Genomic DNA, 18,760 nt, shown 5'->3' on the forward strand with positions numbered 1-18,760 from the left:
CTATTCAAAGAGCTGGGCCTATTTAACTTTCGACCTGCACTGAAGTCTGGATCCAAAGATTTTTCCATTGTTCTATTCAGGCTACTATGAGCCGACATCCCATTTTCTCCTTTATGTTTTCCATTTCCACTTTCCATTTCTTTCTGAGTTATCGCTGCAGAGCTACATTATTTTGTTTTGTTGTGGGGATATGTTTATGTGTATTTAATGGGGTATAGCTTGATTCCAGAATATAGCTTAGTTGGTAACTGGTTTTTCACTTATTTAAAGGAAACGTTTTGTTCATAATAGGCAGGCTATTTAAGTTCATTTAAAAAAAAGGAGAAAGTCACTCATTATTGATAATAATAATAAAGAAAATATTCTGGCCATTTTGGAATTAAAACATTTATGCTAATGATACAGCTTGTGGAGTAGTGGGGTTTGATTGTCACTGCACTCCTCCTGACAGAGTTGTAATTGTTGCATGTGCTGAAAATAAGCTCCTCCCTCCACGCCTGTTATACGACAATGCACTTAATGTCACTAAGCTTGAAACTTTGCAAACATGACCGTTTAATATTTATACTAAGTTTGCAAAATCCTTTACACAGTCTAATTGGTCTCAGGACTGAGAGCCACCATCTCACCCAGGCCAATCAATGAAACTGAGACATTTAGCTAACTTCAATTTTCTTAGATGTGGATTAAAAACCGAAAGAACTGCAGATGCTGTCAATCAGAAACAAAAACAGAAGTTGCTGGGAAAGCTCAGCAGGTCTGACAGCATCTGTGGAGGGAAATCAGGGCTAACGCTTTGGGTCTGCTGACCCTTCCTCAAAACTCAGAACTATTCTGGGGAATGCTCGCCAGGCCTGAAATGTTAACTCTGATTTCTCTGCACAGATGCTGCCAGACCTGCTGAGCTTTCTCAAATGTGGAGGAGCTGATGTTGGTCTGGGTTGGACAAAGTTAAAAATCTCACAGCACCAGGTTATAGTCCAACAGGTTTATTTGGAAGCACTAGCTTTCGGAGCGCTGCTCCTTTAAAGTTTGTAAGAAGATTTGCAGCTCGGGTGCTCATTGTTGTGGTTCTGTTCTCCGAGCTGGGAATTTGTGTTACAGACATTTCGTTCCCTGTCTAGGTGACATCCTCAGTGCTTGGGAGCCTCCTGTGAAGCACTTCTGTGATCTTTCCTCCGGCATTTATAGTGGTTTGAATCTGCCGCTTCCAGTTGTCAGTTCCAGCTGTCCGCTGCAGTGGTCGGTATATTGGGTCCAGGTCGATGTGCTTATTGATTGAATCTGTGGATGAGTGCCATGCCTCTAGGAATTCCCTGGCTGTTCTCTGTTTGGCTTGTCCTATAATAGTAGTGTTGTCCCAGTCGAATTCATGTTGCTTGTCATCTGCGTGTGTGGCTACTAAGGATAGCTGGTCATGTCGTTTCGTGGCTGGTTGATGTTCATGGATGCGGATCGTTAGCTGTCTTCCTGTTTGTCCTATGTAGTGTTTTGTGCAGTCCTTGCATGGGATTTTGTACACTACATTGGTTTTGCTCATGCTGGGTACCCGATACACAAATTCCCAGCTCGGCGAACAGAACCGCAATAAACACTGCTCCTTTATCAGGAGCTTTTCCAGCAATTTCTGTTTCTGTCTCTTAGATGTGATCTTGGTACAGCCAATTCCTGACAGGGCTCAAGTTCTCACAAGTGATTAACCTCAGATGCACTTCAGTGCCTGGCATATAGGAACAGTGTATTGGTTTTTAGTTTTAATATGTTGAATTGAATATTGCTTTTCTTTAATATCTTGTAACTTAACTGCTGCATTTCCCTACTTTTGTTATGACATCATGTTCACATCTCTATGTAACTTGGTTACTTGGTCTATGACGCATGTTTGATATACATCAGACTACAATGCAGCAATTCATACTTTGGAGGTCTTTTCTCAATAATACTGACACCCAGATGTTGGTTATAAAAAAGGACCAACTCCACAAGCTAAACAATCTTCAGCACATATTTTCTACCGAACTGGATTTGTCCAACATTTAAAGTTAAATAAACTTGAATATATTTCTTGAATAAAATACCAGCATTACAGGTACACTGCAAATCGCAAAAAGATGTGAATCTCGATCTTGTCCATCCAACATCCGATCAATATTTTGTGCAAGATCCTGTTAATTGTTGGAACTTATCTCTTTCTACAAAATTTTATCTGAAAGTCAAGCGTCAGTAGCTTTCACAAGAAATTGTCTGAGTTTAAGAAGACTTAAAGCAAGAGTCTTTCAGTTATTAGCCTAATCAATTTTGCAATCCTATAAACACCTCTCTGGCACTTATATCGAAGTTGACTTCAGGATATCTGGTCGGCATGGACGAGTTGGACCGAAGAGTCTGTTTCCATGCTGTCCATCTCTCTGACTCTACCCAACTTCCCTTCATTTTGATGTAGGATTAGAAATAACCATTCGACCCTTGTACTTTTTCCTCATGTGTGTACGTGTATAGAGAGCCCATCTTCCAGTCCTGGCAAATCAGGGGGGAATCATGAACATCACTCCAAAGTCTTTTGTGAGACATTTTCTAATCAGCGGAACCCTGAACTAAATCTATTCCAGCCAGCGGTGAGAACTCACTCAGCAAATGAACTACCACCGTCCCATCAGCTACGGAGTTGCCATGCAGTTATTTAACAAGGTAATTGGGTTAGGAGGCACGCGTGCACCAACCAGTTGTTTCAGAGTAGAGGGAACGCGTTTAAAAGCACGTCCGTGCGTCATTCTGGCGTGTCCGTCTATCCTCAGTTCGCTGGAGGGGTTTTAAGGAAAAAAAAGAATATCCTGGTTCTACCCGTAGCATTGGGCGAAACAACCAGCGGCTTGCTGCTGACAGTGGGACGGTGAAATGATTCCTCTCCGTGTGGTTTTGCTGCTGCTAGCAGTGTGTATGTATCAGTGCAGACATGTACATGGTGAGTACTGTGACTCCATTATGTTAAAGCTGCACCAGTGCCTGGGGTGAGGAAGCAGGTGGGGAGGACAAGGACGTGAGAGGGGGAGAGAGGAAGGAAAGACAGGCTTAAAAACGTGACCCCAGCCTCAGCTGGTCTTTCTTATTCCCTTGGCTATGGAGCTGAAATAGTGGAATCGTGACGGGCTACAAATCTTAGATGGAGCTTTTTTTATTGTTGTAACAACCTCTTGCAGGCTTGTACACACTCGCCTGCTGTTGGTTTGTAGTTGATAATTAAAAAGGCACTCTCCATAGTAGGAAATGGCTTGGGAATAGTCAGACCTATATATCTAAAATGGAACACAATATTAAAAGGGCAACAGCAAACGGAAGGAGCGATGCACTGACTAAAGGAAATCCTCGGTATTAAAGGCAAATCCAATAACGCATCCCTCTGACTCTAGGAGACTAGCCATTCAAAGATACTGGGCTGTTCTGGCCAGTGGTCTGTGAATGGGTGTGCGGTGTCGTGGCAGGACCCACTAGTTATCCTTGCGTTGTTAATTTAAAGCGAATTGTTGGCTGCTAAAGTATAATAGAGCTTACTAGGTTCTATAACTTTCCACCCTGAGGTGGCTGCCTCAGAACTCTGTGCATGTGATGCAAGGCTCCGGGAGCGTTGCGTTATTTACTGAATGGATTAGGTTCCTAAACCAACGGCAGCAGGAAACCCACATTAATGGGTATCCTTTAAACCACAAACCGGGAGAGCCGTCAGTTGATGGCGTACTCTGCCAAGTGGCGACGTTATTTGCACCTGTACCTCTCCCTGCCCTGAGTCAGGATTTCAGTCCAGTTAACTTTAAACTGGAGCATCACCCAGTTCACCCCCCTCCCGGGACGGGGAATGTGGTTAAACTTTAGCAGTTCACCCTGGATTCCCGGCTTATCTCTTGTTTGACCTTGGCTTGGGAACGATGATTAAAAAATGGTCAAAGTGTTCACTTTCTTTGGGTGTATTCGCGTAACGCTATTCGGACTCCTCTCAAATGGAAGAGTGGACCCCCCCTCCCTCCAAGCTGTCTAGAGTGAAACCGTTCCCCTCTCTGGGATCACAGTGCTCCCTGTTAAATGTGCTCTAACTCTGCAGTTGCTGGTGCCCTAGTCGCAGCTGTGACTCAAGTGGCTAGACAGCTCTTTGATCCGGCAGCCGATCAAAGCGATTTCCTCAGCAAAGTTTTTTTCTTTATGAAAAAATGATCTTTGAACTGTTAAATACGCGTTTTTAACCTTGGCAGCGTGAAAGACATTTCCTGGAGTCAGACTAAATGACCTTAATGTCAACATGTTGCTGCTTGTTTTAGTCAGGCAGAGCCATACCTAACTTGTGAATACAATTACACGTGGGTGTGTAGGTAAAGGATTTGGCATGTGTCCCCAACTCTGTCTGAATGCTGGTTACAAGGCAGGTTTGTCTTGAGTATCCTGCTAAAGCTTCCTGGGAGGAGAAACACAGGCATATCAATCCTATCAGAAATCTGAGACCACAATCACTTGGCAGGTGGCTTGAAGGCCAACATCAATCTGATTGGATAATTCATGTGAGAATTCTTAATTCGGAGCTCTGCCATTCCATTCTAGAATGGAAATGTAACTTCAGGTATTAAACTTTACTGAAGTATATTCTACCTGACTTTTATGCCACTTTACCAAAAAGGATGAACTACAAGATAGTAATGTGATCTGCACTCGAGTGATTATAATAGTTTTTGCTTCTGTATGATAAAGTGTATTCTCTAGCTGAATTGCTAAGCCACTCTTAAACTTTGTTGTTTAAGACTTTTGTTAACTTTAAGCTGAAGTGCAAAAGTTTAAATTACAACCTTTTTCCTTGGAGGCTCACGTGTATCTTGTGAGGCATCCCAATTCCAGTGCCGGAATGGCCGCTGCATTCCTTCTGTATGGAAATGTGATGGTGATGAAGATTGCTCAGATGGAAGTGATGAAGCTTCCTGTGGTAAGGAACTGAAATACTCCCTTGTCAGACTTTAACAACTTGTATCTTGCATTCTAGTCAGTTCATTCTCTGCTTTCTAATCACTGTTCCTGTTCAGTATCCTCCAGTATGATCTTTGTCCAACATCCAACGTGAGTTAGTCAAACCTAATTCTTCTGATCTCTAGCTTCAACTCTGCATTGACTTGCCATTTAAATGGCCTCAATTGTGCCATTTCAGTAACCCTCTTCAGTAATGAACAGGCAACTGAGCTTGGGGCATCCACTAGATTTCAATGTGGATAGCTGAAGACCTAAACTGTTTATACTATGGCCTTAAAAGAAAGGTTTAGTGTAAACTCTCCAATTTGAGCAAAACCTTAACTTGATATATCTATTGCCTAATGTTAAGTCAGCTGTCATGTTCAAGATTGCATGTCCATTGGACTTGATTTAAAATTTTCCCTCTTCATGCTTTGACTTTTTATCCACCTGAAGTCCATATTATTGAAGATGTAGTCACAACAGTTTATCCCAAGCATGCTATGAACAGGTCTAAGCTAATGTCAGTGCTAAACTTGGCAGAAGTCTATTAAACTGCCCAATAACTACCCTTTATGCTCAAGTTTATTAGAAATGACTCCCTCTAGAGTAGCTGTCAACACTGTCCTCTATACTACTGTAACTAAATGTAAGCATTTGTAACTGAATTGCACTGGCATTATTAGCCAAAAACAATGAAGCTACTGTCCTGTAGTCTAGCTGACTAATTCCTGAGAATTTTCAGGACTGATAGAAGCTAATGCTTCTATCTACACTGACTGACATGGTACTGATCTGTTAAGCCTCAAAGTAGCTGCTTGTAGATCAAAACTGGGAAATAGGGCATGCTACCTATCTCTGAACATGACATCAGGATTTTTAAATACTGGAGTTATGATTAGTGTCTTAAGCTACCAAGGCCCTGTCACACTCCATACATTAACCCCTTCAGGTTATCAGATGTTCCTTTTCACCTTGCTACTTTAGTCTGTACTAGTCTAACCACTATCTTAACACAATTTATGATCCTTCATTTTGGTAACTTTAAATGCTGTATGTAGTACTGGCACACTGAAAATTACAAGTTTCTCTTTTCCTGTAGGAAAAGCCAGCACATGAGGCTAGATAGTTTCAAACTAAGCCTTTCAAGGATTTTCACCCTTGTTGCTCTAGAATAGTGATACCTTCTTGATTTCTGAATGTGAATAATAGCTGTCACATTGTTCCTTGTACAATAGAAGTCATTAATGACAGCCCACAATTAACTGTTTCTTTGGAAGAAATTACAATTGTTTCCCACAAACCACTAAGTCATTAACACCTTTCTAAAGATCCAGCAGGAAAATCTGTCAACATTCTGGGGTTCTTTCTGTCAATATTTCTTTGTATCTCTGGCTCTACTCAACTTGTGTCCATTGAATTAATCATTAGAAGCTTTGTAATAGCAGTTTAAACAAGTGGGATCATTTTGACTAAGGATATATCTAGAGACTTGTGTAACTTAACCCTCATTTACCTAGATAGATTAACTTAAATTTTGAAGCTTTTCAAATTAAAGCTTTGTGTAAATGGTTTCTCTTAGCCAAGAAAACATGTGGTGCTTCAGACTTTGTGTGCCATGATGGACACTGTGTGCCCAGTAGGTGGCAGTGTGATGGTGATGCGGATTGTGAAGATGGATCAGATGAAAGTCCAGAAGTCTGTCGTGAGTATTAATGCTTGACACTATTTTTATACTAGCTGAGATTCTGCTAATGCAGTAGAGAAATTACTCCATTGTCCTTTTCTGATTTCACTATAGTCTTGCTGACTGCAGCTTAGGCATGCTTATTTTGCTGCTTGATCTTGGTTTTTAAACTGTTACAATTCAATGTGAATCTTTCAGTGACTTGATCACATGAAAGTTCTGAACTTGAATCAGCTGGCAAAACCTCAGTGCACATTCTGATTTTTCTCAGTCATGAGGTTGCACAGGACATGGTCTCCTCTGGAATACTGTCCAGTTCTGGTCACCCAGCTGTAGGAAGGATCCTCTCCCTGGAGAGGGTTCAGACTGGAGGAGTGTTCTGGAGAGCTTAAATTAGAGGCTGGGGTCTTGCTCCTCTGGAGCGTGGAAGGTTGAGGGGTTTCATTATGAAAGAATGAGGGGTATAGGCAGCTAATGGTGGCTGTCTCCTCCGAATGGGGGAGTTTAAGGTGAGGGGACACCTCGACCAGGCAAACTTTTCACATGGTGGGGGGGTTTGCATGTGAGATGAACTTTGTGGATGTGGGTACAGTTCCAATGTTAAGGCACTTGCCTAAGTATGCAAATAGGAAAGGCTTGGTGGAATAACTGCCAGAGCAGGCAAGTGGGACTAGTTTGGAATTATGGTCAGCAGACTGCTGAGACCAAAGGGACGGTTTCTGGACTGTATGCTGCTTGTCCCATGAGCTGTTTCAATTGTGCATACAGCATTCAAGCAAATATTAAGATTGAACTCCAATGTTTCAGCTTTCTTGGTTTTGAAAAACTTGTTTTCTAACTTGCATGTCTGTAACTAAACAGCACAGCTGAGATATTTCTCCTTTTCAGACATGAGAACTTGTCGGGTCAATGAAGTCAGCTGCAGCTCTGGATCTACTCAGTGCATCCCTATACCCTGGAGATGTGATGGTGAAAGAGATTGTGGTGATGGTGGAGATGAAGTAAACTGTGGTAAGCTGTTGGTCAACTGCAAGTTCTGAAAACTGATTTGTCTAAACAGTTATGGTATATCACCAATGGTGTCCAGTTTGGACTGGACCAAGACCATACCAATAGCAAAAATGTAAAGCCCACACGTGGCCTCTTGCAATGACTGGCCACTTTCTTCTAATGCATTTGATCTCCTGCTATTGGATAATTCTAATTGCTCAACCTGTTTACAGTTTGTGCTTTCTAAAATGGAAGACCACATTTTTTTGGGGGGGGTGGGGGGTGGTTGTTTAAGAAACATCAGGGTGAGGGAGGTATGGAATACACTGGGAGGGCAGCTGAGGTGGAAATGCATTTAAGCACTTGGGTAATCATTAAGTGGCATGGCATCCAAGGCTATGGGGTTAATGTTTATACTGGCTTTGGTAGTTCAGACCAACCTGATGGGCTGAAGGATCTCTTTACCTCCAGGTCAACTGTAGTAATTACTAGTTCCAAACCTCCCCTGGGGGCTGACTGGACCTAACCCTGCAAAACATTGTCCACTTTAGATTCCAGTATGAAGAAATCAGATTGGCAGAAGCCTGATGCTATTTTAGTCCTTGTTCTTTCTATTCATGTCCACTTCAGTAAACTGTCACTCAAATCTATCCCCTTTAGGAGTTGACTTATCACTGTCAGTAACATAACAATGCTACTGGCTGTGTAGACACTTTACATTTACAAAGGCTGACTTTGAAATTGTAATTTAGTAGTCCTCTCCATCTAAAGAGTTTAAACTAGCAATTTTTAACTTTGCTTCAGTTTGAATACATTGAGCAAGCATTTAGTTTCAAGCCTTTTTTCCTCTTCAGGTGCTCTTACTTGCAGTACACAAGAATTTACATGTGCCAGTGGTAGATGTGTTTCCAAGACCTTCGTTTGTAATGGTGAAGATGACTGTGGTGATGGAAGTGATGAGAAAGACTGTGCACCACCCACCTGTGGCCCACATGAATTTCAGTGCAATAGTTCAGAATGTATTCCTCTGCAATGGGTATGTGACAGCGATGTTGACTGTGCTGATCACTCAGATGAATCTCCAGAACGCTGTGGCCATGCACTCCTTCCCACTGTAAAATGCTCTACTGGTGAAATCCAGTGTGCTTCAGGTGAATGCATCCACCGTAGATGGTTCTGTGATGGAGATGCTGACTGCAGAGATGGAAGTGATGAAGCAAATTGCCGTAAGTAACTTGGCATTGGCCTGAATTAGCATCTGACAGCTTCAGTTGTGAAGAACATGAATTTTAGGGTGCTGTTACAGGGACTGATTCCCAGAAATAGTTCAAATCTGCCATTCATAAACTTATTCACTGAATCTTAGGCCACAATCACTAGGGGGTCTGTGGTTGAATAAGTCAGGTGAACACTTGGGATGCCCAATGACCTAGTGGTAAGGGACAAAATGTCTAAGTGACACTGACCTCTTCATGATTTCAGTCACCCAGTGCAGGTGGTGTAAGGTTCTCTTCCTTCAATGTCAGTTTAACATTTAGGCAAATTTGTTCTGGGTACAGGTTTTAATAATAGTGGCAACCTCTTCAATTAGGAAGTAACCAAAATGTTGGTCATTCTGTCCAGATATTACTATAGTTCCTGCAGAGCAGTCTTTGAAGTATTTCAGTACTTTACTCAGTAAACAGCTGTCAGCTCCAATATGAAGCTGTCTGCCATTGAAACTTAGGCAATGGCTGTGCTCTATTGCCATGTAACTGGCACAGATTCATTCCTCATTCTCCACTAACCAGTCTTCTCTCAGACTTCCTCTGTCACAATCTACCTCAATTGCCCAAGTTTAAACTGGACTAGTAAGTATCCAGATCTGGATACTTAATGTGATTTACAAAAATGGTAGCTGTCTCATCACAACTAGTGCTACAATACCCTAATCATGCCATGCCTCTGCACATGGCAGGCAAAAATACTGGCCCAGCCACACCATGTAATCAAACTTGGTTGCATGATAGTAACAAACCACTTTGTTTCACCTAAGCTTCACTCAGCATCATCTTTACATTTGCCTAATGGCAGATGTCATTTTTTTAATGCTAAAAGCTGACTTTAGCCAATCTGTTCTGTAACTCTAGCACTAAAGGGCAATCTGCACACCTTTAACATCTGCAATCTATGCAGCTTCCCTCCAGTGCATGACTAATCAGTGTTTTCTAGTGGAAATTCCACTTGTAAGCATGTTTGCCAATCTAAGGTTGTCTCCATTTTTAGCTCCACAAACATGTAGACCAGATAACTTCAGATGTGCTGATGGAAGCTGTATTCATGGAAGCAGGCAATGTAATGGATTTAGAGACTGCCATGATGGTACTGATGAGATCAACTGCAGGAATGGTAAGTGCTGGTTATAACTGTTGCATGCTTCCTAGTCCCAATCTGAACAGTTCTAATAATTCTCCTTTTTCATTCAGTTTCAGAATGTACTGGTCCAACCAACTTCAAGTGCCACAGTGGAGAATGCATAGATATGACTCTAGTTTGTAATCAGCAGCAGGATTGCCAGGACTGGAGTGATGAACCCCTCAAAGAATGTAGTAAGTGGTTCTTCAGTAGAACTGATTTTAGATTGATTCAGAATTTTGAATCTAACCTACATCACTAATCAGCAACTAGTCTATAACCATCTAACTGACAGACATGGCTTTGAATAAAGAATTTGCTTCTAACCACTGAACCTTGACCTAAAGAGTGAAACTTGTTTACTTTGGTAAACTAACAGGCCAAAGTCTGGTTCTTCAATGCTAATGTTGAACCAACAAGGAGACCAAACCAGACTTTGTTTTTGGCTTGTACACAAACACTCTAGGTACACAAGCCAGCAATGTTTTGAACTAAAATGTAGTTCTGATAGCTTATGCAGTGACTTTCCATTTGGAATGGTGTTGGAGCACAATTGCTGCAATAACTAAATATTGCCACCCAACTTCAATGTCCATATTAAACATAATCAAACTTTCAACTGGATTTTTGTTTAGCTAGTCTGTACATCAAGCTAACAATTGCTTTCCTCTTTTTAGATTTGAATGAATGTCTAGTTAACAATGGAGGATGCTCTCATGTCTGCAGAGATCTTGTCATTGGTTATGAATGTGATTGCCCTGCTGGCTTTGAGTTGGTTGACAGAAAAACATGTGGAGGTAAAGAAACTTTATTTAAACAACTTGAAGGAATTTGTCACTCCATAATCTAATACTTTTTTGCTAACTTAATCTGCAGATGTTGATGAATGCCAAAACCCTAGTGTATGCAGTCAAATCTGTGTCAACTTGAAAGGAGGTTACAAATGTGAGTGCTATGAAGGATATCAAATGGATCCAGCTAATGGAGTTTGCAAGGCCGTAGGTAAGAAACTGAAATGTCTTCCAGCCAGCAAATTTTCAGCTAGAGTACTAGAAATCTTACCAATCTCAAACTAAGCTGCTGTTCCAACTTAATACTAAGGTTTGCTAGTTATTTTAATGTTTAATCCCAATTTTTTTTGTCTTTGGCCAAATTAAGATCTATTTTGTTAAAGTCAATCAGCCTTTACCACATTGGTCAATTTTCCTTCTAAGCCTAGCCCAAGAATTGAGTTCAGAGGAACTTGTGTTCACCTGAAGTTGTACTCTTTAGTCACATCTTGACATTCAATTGTATTGAGCAACCTTCTGCAGGTAGTTTGGGTTAGCAAAATGAGCTTTGAATTAAAGACTTTTTTCTTACAGGTAAAGAACCTTACTTAATGTTTACTAATCGGCGTGATATCAGGAAAATAGGACTGGAGCACAAGGAGTATACTGAAGTAGTTGAGCAACTGAGAAACACTGTAGCACTGGATGCTGATGTTGCAGAGCAAAGACTCTTCTGGGCTGACTTGGGAGAACGGGCAATTTTCAGGTAACTGAAGTCACCAGCCATCTGATCACAAGACTTTTCCCAAATTTGACTTGAATGCCATGTAGCAAGTGACTTTAGCCTCTATGTATGGCACTAAACTGAGACATTCCTGGTCTGTAGATACTACAGTGTTCAATTTCTGAGCTTGCTGTGGGTTTTTGACCATTCAGGCTCCACTATTTGAAAATAACACTTTTTAAAAAATATTCTACAACTCTTGAGCTTGCTTACCATCCCATCTAATTTGTTCAGACTTTATTTCTATCAGTCTTGAATATTGCCTTAGACAACTAATCTGGGATAGTGTTCCCATTTTAAAATTGTTCACTTCTCAGCTCAATCACAAGCAAGTAATCTACATGACAAAGGAAGTCTAACATTAAAGTGGCTAACAGCTGTGTATTAATGCACTTAATGCCTTGAACTATTCTCTTACTAGTTTTGTTTCTTAAACAGTACTTCTCTGGATCAACGGAGTTCAGGTGGCCACTCCAGAATTGCTAGTGATGTCAGAATCCCTGTGGGAATTGCTGTGGACTGGATTTACAAGAACATCTACTGGACTGATCTGGGCTTTAAAAGTATCTCTGTAACCACTTTTGATGGAACCAAAAAGAAGACTCTCTTTGACACTGATCTAAGGGAGCCAGCTTCTATAGCTGTTGATCCACTAAATGGGTATTTAATGTATAAACTAATACAGCACTGCATGCCACAAAACAGAATATTTTGCCTGCAAGCTACTGACATAGTTGGTAAACATTGCTTGTACAAACTTGTGTCTTTAACTTTCTCCTACAGATTTGTTTACTGGTCAGACTGGGGTGAGCCTGCAAAAATAGAGAAAGCAGGAATGAATGGTGTGGATCGACAGCTTTTGGTTAGCAGAGACATCCAATGGCCCAATGGAATTGCAATCGGTAAGTGAAATATATGCTAACAAGGTGCCACACAGGAGGCTGCATCATAGAATCCCTATGGTGGAAACAGGTCACTTAACCTAACAAGTCCACACTGACCCTCCATATCCCACCCAGACCCATTCCCCAAACCCATTACTCTATACTTACCACTGACTAATACACTTACACATTCCTGTATAACTTGGCCAATTTGCATAACCTGCATCTTCAGACTGAAGAAATCAAGAGCACACAACTCTGACAGCACCAAAAGCAAACAGTTGCCCAAGGCTAGCACAGGCAGGGCTAACCACTGCCAGAGACAAGGTGCTAGTATGATAAAAGCTTTTCTGTATGGCAGAAAACAATAGAAATGAGTCCAAGATGGCAGCCAGTGACAAGTGGTGTCCTGAGGTTTGGTGTTGGGACAACCTTTCACCTTCCAATGAAGGAACTGCAGGCATCTTTTCTCTTTCCAAAGAGAAATAGAGCATTGGAGGCTGCAGAAGGATTGGGCATGTTAGTGGGCAAAAGTGGCAGATGGAATACAACATGTGAGGTCACCCACTTGAGGTAGAATAAGAGAAAAGGCCTACACTCTGGAGAAAATCCAGTAATCTGAATTGCAAAGACTTGCATTCTCAGCAAGGATTCTTAAGGAATCAGCCTGCATGTTTACCTTAAGCAAATCTTAAGACTTGTTTCAATGTACTGGTCAGACTATTTGGAGCATTGTACAGTTTTGGGCCCCACTGTCTATGTACAGGCCCTCAAGTGTTCAGGAGTCAATGGTCCAGGAATGAAAAGCCTTTAATGAGCCCCTTTTTTTTTTTTTGAGGACTAGGTTTATACTTGGAGCTTAGAATGAGAGATTTACTCAAGAACATTCAGTATCTTTGTGTTGGTAGGACCTGAGGTCACTCTTCAGAATAAAGACCTCCCTTTTAGAACAGACTTTTGCAGCCAGCATGGTGAATCCATGGACTCTTTCACAGCCTGCTGTGACACCAGGTCCTCAGTATTTAAGACTGAGGCTCTTGAGTAACAAAGGTTGCAGACCAAATTAAGTTGAGTAACTTTATCTCCCATGACCAGCAGAGCAGATGTGATGGGCTGAAGAGCCAAACTCTGCTCCATGTCTTATGGTCTAATGGCTGCCTTTATCCACAGATCTTGTGAAAAGCCGTCTCTACTGGGTTGACTCAAAAATGCATACCCTATCCAGTGTGACCCTAAATGGACAAGATAGAAGAAGAGTGCTCTTGTCATATGAGTTCCTTGCTCATCCATTTGCTGTTGCTGTATTTGAAGTAAGGATGTGTTTTTTTTCTCCCATTAAACACAATTGGCATTATCCTGGCATGCTCTGAATAGTGGAGAGTATTAGTAGTGTCTGGCTCTTCAAGCTAAAGCTTAATGGCTACATTGTTTTGTTACAATATACCTAGCCTAACAACTAGGCACTTGAACTGCCTTCACTCACTGTAATCTCTTTAGGACCGTGTCTTCTGGACTGATGGAGAAAATGAAGCTATCTATGGTGCTAACAAGTTCACAGGACAAGATGTGGTGCTGCTTGCTTTCAATCTTAATGAACCACAAGATATCATAGTTTATCATCAACTTGTGCAGCCATCAGGTATGAAACTTTTTAGTGCCTTCTCCCTTCAAATAGAACATCTGCAAAGCAGCAGAACATCAAACATACCAACAAGTATTGCATCAAGACTGCTACCACAGTACCATATCTGAGCTGTTTCCCATATGGGAATCGACCTTAAAGGATTGACTTTGGCTTGCCAAAGTGAAATGAGCTGAGCTCCAAATATGAACTTGTGGCTAATTTAGGTATATAAATTAAACCTGAACTTAATTCTATTAACAGGGACCAACTGGTGCAATGAGAAAGTGAGGAATGGAGGCTGTGAACACATGTGCCTGCCAGCTCCCCAAATTAACAGCCATTCTCCCAAGTACACCTGTGTATGTCCCCATGGTATGGTGCTAGCACAAGATGGCCTACAATGTAAAATAGGTATGTAGGAATTTAACTTTTACTTCTGTCTGTAACTCTCTCCCTCCTGACCAAATGTTGTTCTATAAGCTTATACTTAGCTAGTAAGGCCAGCCTTACTAACAAACCACTCGAGTGCACCTAGTGCTGTTAAACAATATGGTGGGAGTATGGGCCACTGCAGCATGTTGGCTGCTCCTGCAGATGGTAGCCATCGGTTTCAATCATAGTGCAGTCTTCATTCCTCATCAGCAATTGCAAGTTCACTGCACAAAGTAGGTTGCTCCATTGCACTGACTTCACTATGGAGTAAAGTGTTCAACATAGGATTTTCCTGAAGACTTTGTCCAGCAAAGCTTGACATGATTTGCTGAATGAAAGACTTTGGTTCTCAAGTGGCCAATGACTTTCTAGACAAAACTGCATATGCTAGAATCCAGAGTAGACTAAGCTAGAAGAACACTGCAAGCAAGGCAGCACCAGGAGGTGACATTGTCTGGTATGTCCATGATTGCATAATGGAGTACATACCAGAAACAGGAGTTTTCTACCTCCCCATGCTGTTGGATCACTCCAAGGCTCTTGTCATTCTGATTCTAAACTCAGTATTGAAGTAATGCTGATTGAAGTGGTCTAAATTCAGACCACTTCACTTTCTCTATTGTCTGTCTGAGGAGCAGTCACTGGAAATTGACCACCTCCTGCCTAACATTCTAGTCTGTGCCCTAGAGTTGCTCTTGGCAAGTGTAAGGCTCTAGCAATTAAAGTAATTAGTGAGCTGTAATAGTTATGGCTAATGCCACTGTCCAATAGTTGCAGCCTTTCTCCACTTCAGTTTGAGACTGTGGCATGAAATTAACTGACCAGTGAATATTACTGGTTTTGAACAGCATGCTGATAACAACTAACCTTTTGGCATGGTCTCTCATTACTACAAAATGAGAAATTGCCAACTTGTGTCCTAGCCTGTCTTGGAGTCAGGAATATGGCTTAGTTTTCATGTTTCAGCACTGACCGGGTCATAGAATCCAGCTGCATTGCACCAAACCCTCAATAGACCTCACTTTCAACACCCAGATTGTTTCATCTACCCTCACCCACTGGTAGAGCATTAACTTCCATGGGTTGACTTTGTTCAGTGGTTCCAACATCTGGACTAGCTTAAATGAAACATGACCAGGCCAAGGATACATCTGTTATCTGCATTCACTAAACCAGTCCCTTGACCATGAGCAGCTACCTGCAGGATGTAGTTTGAATTCCCCTACAAGTGCTTCAGTGAAGCATTCTTCACTAGCCTAAAGGTCTAAGATTTCAGTCATTATTACTTTTACTAGCTTGGCATCCATCTTAGAGTTAAGTCATGATAGCACTTATGCCCAAATGAGTGAGGTTTCCCCATAGCAAAGCCTCTAATTTCTACTGAAATTAAAGTCTCTGGTAGCCATGGAGTCTAGTTCAGGCACTGCTAAATGCAGTTTCTAGGGTTCAAACAATTTCTAGGTGGCTTCCAGTCCAAACAACTGTCTCTGGCTCCCAGGAAGCTCCTAACTTCCTGCTCAGAGGATAATGTCATTTAAGAATGTTGCAGTCTAGTTACAGCAGTTGTAATTCAACGAGGAAACTTTAAAAATACCCTTTTAAACTAACAAGGCTAAAGCTTTAGTTTCAGATCAGTAGAATTTGTTTTGAAGCAGTGGCACTGAAAGTGCTACAAACTTCAAACCCTTATCCCATTCTATACTCTAGACTGATTCTTTGGCAATAGTCACTTGATTCACAAACTGAACAGTGATTCTCCAGATTGGCTTTCTGGAGCCACAGACCAAGCACCACTTTCTGTTCAATCTACAAACTAGAAGTGGATTAACAATTGGCCTTGAACTCATTGGTACTTTCCACTAAAACTTCCATTTGCATTAGATTATATGCAAATTAAAAATTGCAGTGCCCCAATGTTAGCAATTAACTTGGATGAATGAGCAAGGAAACTTTCTTGACACTCCTTTTTTTTTCTTCTAAGGAACTACAAGTACTGGACGTGCTCACGTTCCACCTTCCTCTGCTTCCCATATAATGTCAACTGTACTTCCAGGCTCTAGAGGTAACTTTCCTTTCTAGTGATGCAGTATCAACTTTTGCTTCTCTGGCATGAACAGTAAATTACACTGCTGCACAGTATTGGTTTGTAGCAATATTTAGATCTGACTAAGTTCAATCTCTACTCCTTGTAGACCCAACATTTTAAAACTGGCTCATGAACTAACCAGCAGCTTTAATATACACCAGAACCAAGTCCACTGGTGTCAAAACACACCAAACTGAGGCCAGTCATTTTTCTACATGTCCTTGGCACAATGGATGAAGTAATTCTGAACTGAGTGAACTTCCACTCTTCAGCACATCTCTGTAAAAGTGCATTTTCCCATATGTATTTGTCATCTGAAGCAATGTCTTGTATCACAGGTACAAATGTGAGTGTTCCACTCCAAGTGAGCCACTTTGAGAAAGGATCAACCACTGTCTGGATTATTATTCCTGTTTGTAAGTAGTCTTTGGGCATTTTTCTGCTGTGCAAGGCTTGCATGTGACCTGGCTGAAAGTCATCTGAATCTAATGGACTTCAATATTCCCAATAACTCTTCTTAGCCTCTTCCCCTGACCCACTGTAGCACTTGGCTTCACATTATTTTTTTTCTTAGTCTTTTTCACTGAAGTGACAATTTAGTCTGATATTTCAGCCACTTTATTTTCAGGAGACTAAGTTCAGAACACTCATTGTGCTAACTTTTTTATTTTCAGTGCTTGTAGCAATAGCTTGTGTAGCTGGTTACATTGCATGGCGCAACTGGCAGAACAAGAATACAAAAAGTATGAACTTTGATAATCCTGTCTACTTGAAAACCACAGAAGACAACTTGAACATTGATATCAACAAGCAAAGCCAAGCAGTTGGCCACACTTACCCTGCAGTAAGTAACGTAGCTTTGAAAAATCCATTACCTCAGCTCAAGTCTCTCCATTCTAAACTGAATATCAATATAGATTGTAGTTTAAATTTCATCCTGTTTCCAAAAGTTTAACTGTATAAAAAAAACATAACTAATTGGCAAGTATCACTGACTGAGGAGTTATCAAGGTAGATGTTAATTGTTACCAGCTTCCATAATTGGGAAATAGCCTGGTTAAAATCAAAGCTAACACTTCCTTATTCTTTCTACTAGATAGCAGCTTTAACTAGTCCATTCTTCCCAAAAACAGTTCATTCCTCAAGGGGTGGTTATCACTTTGTTTCCAGTTATAATGTGGCTTTGGAGGAAACCAATTCCTCCACCCAGTCATGTGGTTCCAAACCCCATGTACTTGAGGATCAGTTCCCTCTTACTAATTAGTCTCCAATGTCTTCTAGGCAGTAATTTTGAGCTTGGTGTATAAAAATTGACTTGCTATCTTTAATTTTAGATCTCCATTGTCAACACAGAAGATGATTCAGCATGATCCTTTGAAGTTTTACTATCAACTAGTTTGATATGCAGCTCTGACCTACATTACCTAGATGACAGCATGTAATATGGGTTTTGAACTATTTTCTATGTACATAACTTATTTAAAGACTAAGTCACTGTCATTCCTCGCAGTATTAACCTTTTCACAACACCTTGTGGTGAAATGCAGGCTGGTATCTAAAGATACTGTTATTATTGTATAAACTTGTAAATAAGTCTTGAGCATTTTGAATACAGAATTTTTGCAATGGCTGGGGTAAAAGGACAATTGCCAAACTGCTGAGGGTTTGTAAGAATTTTTATATGCCAAATGGGCATTTGTCTAACTTGCCATGCTTCCAATACTGCTAACAAAATAAAACTCATAATTGCATTTGGAATATAGTTGTCTCTTCCACTTGGAATTACACTGCAATTTACACTAATCTAACTTAACATTTTGAGGATATGTTAAATAGGGTGGTTGAAGGTCCATGTGGGTTTAGACTGTTAGAGCCTTTAAAGGTCACAGCATGTTCCTGACACTCTGCCAATTAGTATGGACTTGTTTAACCACAGGAAGTCAAGACTAGTGGGCCTTGCATGGACTAAACCTTGTTTTGCTTACAACATCCTCAACAGGTAATAGACAGTGCTAGTGATCTGACAGCAGAATACTGCTGGAGAAAACTTAGGTTACTAGACCCTGAAATAACTAACACTAGAATAGCAGCATTAGGCAGAAATTTGCTTGTTTTAATGGGCAAAAGCA

The 18,760-nt window shown here is 41.0% G+C and overlaps 1 protein-coding gene across 1 annotated transcript; it reads left to right on the forward strand.

Moving 5' to 3' along the window:
- The first annotated feature begins 2,767 nt into the window (after positions 1 to 2,767).
- vldlr (very low density lipoprotein receptor) lies at positions 2,768 to 18,155 on the forward strand. Its single transcript, XM_043718504.1, has 19 exons — positions 2,768 to 2,962; positions 4,841 to 4,960; positions 6,563 to 6,685; positions 7,556 to 7,678; positions 8,512 to 8,883; positions 9,923 to 10,045; positions 10,123 to 10,245; positions 10,729 to 10,848; positions 10,928 to 11,053; positions 11,416 to 11,587; positions 12,044 to 12,265; positions 12,389 to 12,507; positions 13,660 to 13,799; positions 13,987 to 14,128; positions 14,375 to 14,524; positions 16,527 to 16,607; positions 16,970 to 17,047; positions 17,306 to 17,475; positions 17,966 to 18,155. The coding sequence occupies exons 1-19, from the start codon at positions 2,896 to 2,898 to the stop codon at positions 17,999 to 18,001; spliced, it is 2,607 nt and encodes an 868-aa protein (XP_043574439.1). The 5' UTR covers positions 2,768 to 2,895; the 3' UTR covers positions 18,002 to 18,155.
- The last annotated feature ends 605 nt before the right edge of the window (positions 18,156 to 18,760 follow it).

Source organism: Chiloscyllium plagiosum, chromosome 2, assembly GCF_004010195.1.
Source record: "Chiloscyllium plagiosum isolate BGI_BamShark_2017 chromosome 2, ASM401019v2, whole genome shotgun sequence".
Classification (NCBI taxonomy): Eukaryota; Metazoa; Chordata; class Chondrichthyes; order Orectolobiformes; family Hemiscylliidae; genus Chiloscyllium; species Chiloscyllium plagiosum.